At 49.2% G+C, this 8,845-nt stretch overlaps 1 protein-coding gene across 1 annotated transcript in view; it reads left to right on the top strand.

The window, feature by feature from the left end:
* The first annotated feature begins 3,421 nt into the window (after positions 1-3,421).
* Fam151a (family with sequence similarity 151 member A) overlaps positions 3,422-8,845 on the top strand; it is a 12,503-nt gene continuing 7,079 nt past the window's right edge. Inside the window, 2 exon segments of the mRNA XM_026782291.1 lie at positions 3,422-4,351; positions 6,165-6,311. Of these exon segments, the coding sequence (XP_026638092.1) occupies positions 4,225-4,351; positions 6,165-6,311 (274 nt within the window). The 5' untranslated portion in view covers positions 3,422-4,224.

Consider the following 8,845-nt stretch of genomic DNA (forward strand, 5'->3'; position numbering starts at 1 on the left):
AAGAAGAAGAAGAAGAAGAAGAAGAAGAAGAAGAAGAAGAAGAAGAAGAAGAAGAAGAAGAAGAAGAAGAAGAGCAGCAGCAGCAGCAGCAGCAGCAACAACAACAACAACAACAACAACAGTCCTTCCTGGGACTGGAGAGATGGCTCCCTGCACTGGCAACTCTTCCAGAAGACCTGGGTTTGATTTCCAACCATTTGCAATCCCAATTCCAGGGGAACTGGTGCCCATTTCTGGCCTCCTTAGGCGCCAATCATGAACATAGTACACAGACACAGATGCAGGCATAACACACACACACACACACACACACACACACACGCACGCACGCACAAAATAATAAAGTCCTTCTTTAGCCACGGCACACACTTGACCCTCGAGAAGTAGAGCTAGGAAGATTAGGAGTTCAATGGCAGCATGAGCTATAAAGTGCATTCCTGTCTCAAAGGAGAAAAGTAGGCCCTGGTGGCACATGATTGTCATCTCAGCTACTGGGGGAGGCCAAGACAGGAGGTCGACAAGTTAAATGGGCTACAGAAAATTCAAAACCACCTTGGCAACTTAGAGTGAGATCCTGTCTCAAAACGCGGGAAAAAAAAAAAAAAGGCAAAGCTCAGGGCTAAGTTCTATACTAGAGAGCTTGTCTAATATGTGTGAGACCCCAGGTCCAATCTATGAACCACAAAAAGGAAGGGGGGTCCTTCCTGTGAGGCTTCAGATGTTGTCACTGTGAGATCAGCTACAGCTTCCTAGTAGAGCAGATGGTTCTCTGCTGTGACTATCAAACACAGGAGACCCCAGGTAGGCAAGACAGCAGAATTGGCGTCCTGCCACTAGGCCCAAAGTAACTTGGTTTATGGCTGTGCATCAAATCTAATCTAGCACATAGCAGTTTCTCCAGACATTCACCATATAGTCAGAGATTCCTCCCCTTTAAATCAATAAAGTAAAACATTTCCTTTGTTTTGCAGTCAGTGTTATTAATATCTACTACTTCTGGGTGTGGTGGAACATGCCTTTAATCCCAGCACTCGGGAGGCAGAGCCAAATAGGTCTCTATGAGTTCAAGGCCAGCCTCGTCTACAGAGTGAGTTCCAGAACCCTGTCTCAGAAACACGCACCAAAGAAGGGAGAGATAGGGAGAAGAGAGAGACATTGACTTGGCCATTCTTCCTGCTCTGCCACCAAGTGTTTGGGTTAAAGGTGTGTGACACCTTGTCTAGTTCATAACCACTCTTAATAGCCACTTACTATCAACCACCTACCAATATGTGACCCAATGTCTTCTTGACTTTTCCATGAACATCTCAGAAAGTGTCACTTTGACACAGCTAGTTCCCCGCCAGCTCTAGCACTAAGAATCCCACCAGACAGCCTCTATATCTGTTCCTATATCTCTATCCTGCTGCAGCCCCATCGCACTCTATAAATACACCGATGCTTCTTCTAGCATTATAAAAATCCATGCAACCTTTTTCATTTAGGGAAACTTGAACCCATGTTCCCAGGTCAGGCTCACTCGTATTTGCCATAGAATAAGTGGTTTTCTCTTTTCCCTAGCTCTAATCCTCAGCACCCACATAAGAGCTGGGGGGGGGGGCACAATGGCCGGCCTGCAATGCCGGGGCTCAACAAGCAAAGACAAAGGATCCCCGAGCAGGGTGATCTGCTAGAGTAGCCCAATCAACAAGCTGTAGTTTCAAGTGAGAGACCCAGCCTCAGTATACAACATGAAGGGACAGCAAAGATGACAGATATCAACCTCTGGCTGTCACACATCGCATATACACATACATGCAAAAGAGAAAGAGAACAATGCAGAGCCCTCATTTCCGCCAGCTCCCTTTTGTTCCTCCAGGGGGAGAGAGAGGGAGAGAGGGAGAGAGGGAGAGAGAGAGAGAGAGAGAGAGAGAGAGAGAGAGAATGTTCTAGCATTGAGAGTCCCAGAACTTATTGTTTTTATTTCTGAAACAGTCTCATGATTTCCAGCATAACCTCAAACTTGCTATGTAGCTGAGGAAGGCCTTGAACTCCTGTCTCCACTATTTAATCGACACTTCTGAACATCAAGGGTCCTCCTGAAGAACTAAGTTTTAAGCCAGGCGTGAGGGAGCATGCTTGTGACCCTAGCACAGGCAAAGTGGAGAAAGGAGAAACTTTAGGGCTGGTTGGCCAGGCAGCCTCACCTGATTAGTGAGGTCCAGGTGAAGGAGAAGCTCTCAGATGCTAAAGTGGGGGCTGGAGAGATGGTTCAGTGGTTAAGAGAGTGTAGAGAGTGTTCTGTTTGTGCAAGGAACCAAGTTCAGTTCCCAGCAGCCACATAGGGTGGCTCACAACCATCCTATGGAACTCCGGGGGACCCTAGTGCCTCTGGCCTCCTACTACATTCACATACCCTTATATAGAAAATAATATTTTAAGATAATAAAGTAAATGACACCTAACGTTGACCTCTGGCCTACACACACTCTTACACACACAAATGCATGTGTACTGGCAAACAGTACATACACACAAAACAAAATTTAAATATTTTTTAAAATCTTTTTTTGTTTGTTTTTGTTTTTTGAAACAGGGTTTCTCTATGTAATAGCCCTAGCTGTTCTGGAACTAGTTCTTGTAAATCAGGCTAGCCTCAAACTCACAGAGATCCTCCTGCCTCTGCCTCCTGAGTGCTGGGATTAAAGGCATGAGCCACCACCGCCCAGCCCTAAATATTTTCATTTTTAAATTGCATTTATTTTGTGGTGACTGGGGGTATGTATAGAAGTCAGAGGACAACTTGTAGAATTTGATTTTCTCCTTCTACCATACAGGACCTGAGGACTGAACTCAGGTCAATAGGCTTGGCACCTTTACCCAGTGAGCCACCTTGGGGTGAACATGAAGAGACCAACCCCAAGTGACAAGAGAAGGGCATTGTTTTAGGGTTATAAATACCAGGGCTGAACAAATCTCAGTAGAAAACCCCAAAACTGAACTTTTAAAAACATTACAAAGTTTTTTTGGGGTGGGCAAGGTGGCCCTGCTTACATGGGGCACAAACGTGACTTGGGACAAAATCGTCTGTGACATGGGGATACAGGAACCATTTGGTGGTGGTCTTGTGACAAGAAATAAACTTCTTGGCCAGGCGGTGGTGACACACACCTTTAATCCCAGCACTCCGGGAGGCAGACACAAGGCCAGCCTGGTCTACAGAGCTAGTTCCCAGGACAGGCTCCAAAGCTACAGAGAAACCTTGTCTCAAAAAACCAAAAGAAAGAAAGGAAGGAAGGAAGGAAGGAAGGAAGGAAGGAAAGAAGGAGGAAGGGGAAGGAAAGGAAAGGAAAGGAAGGAAAGGAAGGAAGGAAAGAAAAAAGAAAAGAAATAAACTTCTTGGAAAAGCAAAAACCGTATTTTATTCATTACTGCCAAGGAATGCATAAGAGAGAGCCCCTCATTTAGCCTTATTTAACCTGTTGCCTGTTGTCCCTAACCTCTAAACTGCAGGCCCTCTGCACGCTTTTCACAGCTGCCTCTGGCCCCTCTGAGTTCCCTGGCCTGTGAAATAGAGGACGTCCCTAACTTTTTTCATCCTCTTGCCCCTAGAACCCTGCCTGTCTGCCTGAGCAGGTGACTCAGCCCTGCCTGTGGATCTGCTGCCCCAGAGGTGGCCTGTTCTCACCCAGGTTCACAGGCCAGGGCTATCAGCTACCATCCCAGCCCAGTCTATCAGCCACCATCTCAGATAGAAGGAAATCCATGTCCTCGGGGCAGATCTAATCTGCTCATGTCTGTGGGGCAGGACAGAAAGATCTAGATTGAAAAGAGTAAAAAGGTGGCCCTCTTCTGCTGCCTCCTTCCACACAGGGGTAGGTCAAGGTCTGGGAGGACACCTCGGCTTGCTCCAGGCCACCAGGAAACCCAACACAGCTGGAATAGATCCCTACTCCTGTGCCAGTGGTCGGGACTCCATCCAGTCCTCCACTGCTTCCTGCTGTGCTCAAAGGTCATTTGGGGGGTGGCAGGACTTTCTGCTTAGCCTGCGAAGATACAGCATGGGGTGAGGGGAAGAAGAGGAGAGTTTGAAGGAGGGCAGAGTTTCTGAGCTCTCTCCGCCCAGGCTGCAGGAGTGGCCAGAACTGAGGAGGACTAGGTACCTGCAGGCTCCTGCCTCGCACCAGAGCCTCAGGGACTGTGCCTGTGGAGTCTGGAAAGGAATTCTCTCCAGGGAGGGTCAAAATGTCCTGCAAGAAGTGGTGCTCGAACAGCCAGACCAAGTGGATCCTTGCAGGCAGTGTCAGTGTGACCCTGGTGTTGACCATTTCAATGGTCCTGGGCCTCACCTTGCATCGGAGCACCCAAGCAGGTAGGAACTCTTCCTTCCTGTACTCCCCGGCCAACCCTGCCATTTCTCATCCCTGACCCCACAAAACTCTGCCCATACATCCAGCTCTATTCAGCTCTTTCATACGTCAGCCCTACCAACCTTCATCCCTAGCAGAAGGTGCCATTGACTTTTCCTGATCACCAAATCTCCAAGACCTCCTCCTGTGCTTTTGGAGGGACGTTCCCTCTTGGACATTGAGCAGCCTTCACGCTCCTCCTACACACCTGCTGGTCCTTGCAGTCTCTCCTTGATAAAGGGCTCTCTAGGCACCCAGACACAGCCCCCCTCAAACCCACGCCTATCCTGATTCTGAGGCTTTGCTTCCCACCTTCCCCTCTTATCCCCAAATAGCACTGCCCTCAGAAGCTCAGGGATCTTGTCTAGACTCCTGCAGGGACTCTGTCTCCATGGGCTCTTACCAGCCACTGCTCTTGGCAGCCGGCATGGTAGTATTATTATTATTTTATTTTTCAAGATAGGGTTTCTCTGTAGCTTTGAAGCCTGTCCTGGAACTAGCTCTTGTAGACCAGGCTGGCCTCGAACTCATAGAGATCTGTCTGGTCTGCCTCTGCTCCCGAGTGCTGGGATTAAAGGCCTGCGCCACCACCGCCCAGCAGCATGACCTTTCTAAACAATTCTCTTGGTCCCTTTTCATGCACAGACTCAACTCCTTCACTGGAGATGAAGCTTTCCTTCTCCCATGAAGACCAGGCAGTGCCCATGTCTTTGTACAAACATTCTTTCTTATGGCTAAGCCTACACTACTCTTTCAGTCCAGAATTATCTATATCCTCCTCTTCTGTCAAGTGTATACCCATCCCTCCAGGTACCTCCTAAATGCTACTCCCTTTCCTAATGATGCAAAGCCAACAGGATGGTCTCTGCAGCCCCAGGAATCCATACAGTTCCCTGTCTTCTGGCTGGGTTTTGTTTTTACATTCATTTATTTAGTGTGTGTGTCAAAGGAGAAATTTGTGAGAGTCAATTTCCTCCTTCTACCATGTGAGGTTCAGGAATTAAACTCAAGTCATGAGATTTGGAGCCATCTTGACAGCCCTCGTTTGATTTTTAAGACAAGACTCCTGTATCCCATACTGGTCCCAAGTTCACTATGTATCAAAAGACAACTTTTTGTTTGTTTGTTTGTTTGTTTTTGTTTTTTGTTTGGGGGATTTTTTTGTTGTTTTTTGTTTTTGTTTTGAGACAGGGTTTCTCTGTGTTGCTTTGGAGCCAGTCCTGGAACTAGCTCTTGCTTGTAGACCAGGCTGGCCTCAAACTCACAGAGATCCACCTGCCTCTGCCTCTCGAGTTCTGGGATTAAAGGTATGTGCCACCACTGCCCGGCCCAACCTTGAACTTCTGATTCCCCTGCTTCTACCACCCTAGTGATGGGATGCCAGGTATATGCCTCTACAGCTGGTTTATGTGCTGGCTAGGTGTTAAGTTCAGAACCTCACAGTGTAGGCAAACAAGCACCTCACTAACAGCCATATCCCCAGCCCCTATTAATTTACTTGAAAGAGATTTTTACTCTATAGTCCAGCTGACCCAGAACCACTATTTAATCCTGGCTGAGCTCATACTGGTGCCAATCCTCCTGCTATGGCCTCCCAGCTGCTAGGATTAGAGACACAGCACCAGGCTAGTCTCACTGTGTTTTACTGAACCAGGGGCTGTGGGTCCTGCTGTCTGTCTACTGGATAGAGTGCTAGATCCGTAGTGGTAGAATTATACCTAAGCACGCTGGGCTGAGCAAGAGATAATGATAACAACCCCTTACCATTGGTTCCAGGCTGTGATCAAGATGCAGTTTGCCGTTCAGACGCTGACATGCTGGACTACATGCTAAGCACAGGCCATATCAGTCACCGGGATGGCCTGCTAATCACCTGGTACCACGCAGCAAACAGCAAGAAAGAGATGGAGGATGCCCTGAACAGTAAGTCTAGCCATTCTGCTTGGGGTCAGGGGGATCAGGAGGCAGCTGACACCTGATCACAGCAGCTCCATAATGGCTATTTCATTGCCTGCCACAGTCTCGCTCAGGGAACAGGGCTGAGGACTAAGGCCACTCAGGTGGCGCAACCAGTGAGCTCTGAGCCCTAGATTTAGACCAGGTGCTAACTCCAGGCTCATCACTATACTGTACCCACTCCAACAACCCGTCAGCCTGTCAAGAGCTGACAGTCCCTGCTAAGGAGGCCTTTGACCTCCAGGACTAAGAAGCCAGAGACATGAACTTGACAGTGCTCCTGAAACATGCTGTGAATATCTGAGCACTACCTTGGAGTCTGCATGCAAAACAATCATGACGTCCTGTCAATGACAGGCATACACCCCAACACTACATGGAGGTCCCCTGGAACCCATGCCTCCTGCTCATGAGCACCACTCATAGAAGAAATTCTATGAAGCCCAGAGAAATTAGGTGATCGAGGTTCTGCTGTCAGAGAGGAGTGAGGACAATGTACATCAGCCCCGAAGTCTGTGGTCTCTGTCCCCAGACTGGGACAGTGGGAAAACATTCTCTTTGGGAGCTGCTGAGACGTCCATGACCTCCAAGCCATGGAAGACGGGGGTGGGAGTGGGGGGTGCCTGGTTTGAGTTTGCTTCAGAAGACACAGGTCCCCATTCAGCACTGTGGATGTGGCCTGAGAGTCCCCGGGCCACACTGTCTCTTAGGACCACACTGACCCGTAGTCATATCCCACTGACCTGTAGCCCCAGAACTCAGGAGGCTGAGGCAAGAGAATCACTAGTTCCAAGTTGGCATGCGCTACATAGCGAGACCTTGTCAGAAAAAAAATGGGAGGTGGAGAAAAAGAGGGAGCTCTCCTGATTTCAGCTGAGCATCCCGGAGTCTCATCCAGGGTCACACACTGGTTGAAAGCAGAGGAGGCCCGGTCATCAGGTACTGACTTTTGCTCCAGCAGGTCACTGTACAGCCGGCCTGATATGTAGTCTGGGAAGAACTGGTTGACCGGAGGCCTAACTGGTCCATGGGGAGAGGCCAGGCCAGGAGAGACCCAGCCCACCACTGCTTTTGCTGTGTCCTCTGACAGCTGGGTCTGGTGACTCGGAGTGAAGGAGAAAAGGAGATGGCAAACTTTGACATCAGCCATGCTTCTCAAGCTCGCTCAGAAGACACCGGGTGACACAGGAAAGAGAAGCCGTCTCCGAGCTGAGACAACAGTGCTAACACGGAGCTACGGGCTTCTACTTCTGTGTGCTAGCTCCTTCTTCACTCTCTGCAAAAGAGCACAGACTGTCAGTCCTGTTGCTAATGATAAAACTATCTTAACTAGGAGCCTGAAAACTTTAGCTTGTGGGAAATCTGCTTAGCTCTGGGAAAAATCCCCTCTGGGGTGGGGATGAAAAGACCACCCTGGGATGGCCACATAGACAAGACAGTGACAGTACCTATCGCCATACAAGCTACGAGAGATTTCTGACCTGGCCTGGGCCTATTTGAGCAACAGCTGGAGGCTATAGCTGTGCACTAATTAGGAGTTTTTCCTTTCTGAGTGCTGAGAATTTCTCTCTAGAGAAGGGTGAGGCCTGCCCTGCAGTACACACACACACACACACACACACACACACACACACACACACACCTGAACAGAACAGAAAGTCCTCTGCTCTGACAAGGGAATCAAGTCAAGAGAAAGGGGAGATAAGGCCTGAGGGGATGCCAGAAGGGCCTGCCACCGGGCAAGCCTGGCACAATGAGGGGGCGGGATGGGACTGGCAGCAGGGAACACAAAAACTCACCCTTGGCAGAGAGAGGCCCTGTTTCCTTGCTGTCAGGCCCCTGGAGCAGGCCTCTGAGGAACTGGCGGAGTTAGGATGGCATGAACTGAATCTCCAGGTAGAGGGCAGAGGTCAGAGGGCAATGGCAGAAGCCCAGAAAGTTCAGATTTTACCTTGGTGTTTACTAGGCACAGTTCTGACCACACCTGTAAGCCCAGCGCTGGGGAGGTCAGGGGAGGATGATTAAAACCTCAGGGTCCTCCTGGGCCATATAGTAAGTTTCAGACTAGCCTGGGCTACTGAGACCCTGGAGGTGGGGTTGGGGAATGCAGGCAGTGATTCCAGGCAACTGACCTCCCCTCCTGGGTAAATGTGGGCTGGTAGTGAGTCACTGGTCATCCAAACTGGGGCATGCTTGATTGCAAACAAGGTCATTATTAGTAATTGTGTTGAGACAGCAGAAGTACACCAGATGGCCCTGGGTTACCCTAGGTGATTGTAAATAATAATTAACACTTTGTGAATGCCTAACCTGGGAGATGTTACTATTTACTTCTCAACAGATGAGCAAACGAGCACAGAGAGGTCAGGTAATCTGGCCTGTCTCACACAGCTTGCAAGTGTATGGTTTCAGGGTCTGTACACTCAGCCACCACGCTCTCCTGACTCGTTGGTAGGTGAGTGGAGGGCCTGGCAACGGCGTGTCCCCTGCCTTTTAGGGAG

This window comes from Microtus ochrogaster, chromosome 10 (assembly GCF_000317375.1).
Source record: "Microtus ochrogaster isolate Prairie Vole_2 chromosome 10, MicOch1.0, whole genome shotgun sequence".
Lineage (NCBI taxonomy): Eukaryota > Metazoa > Chordata > Mammalia > Rodentia > Cricetidae > Microtus > Microtus ochrogaster.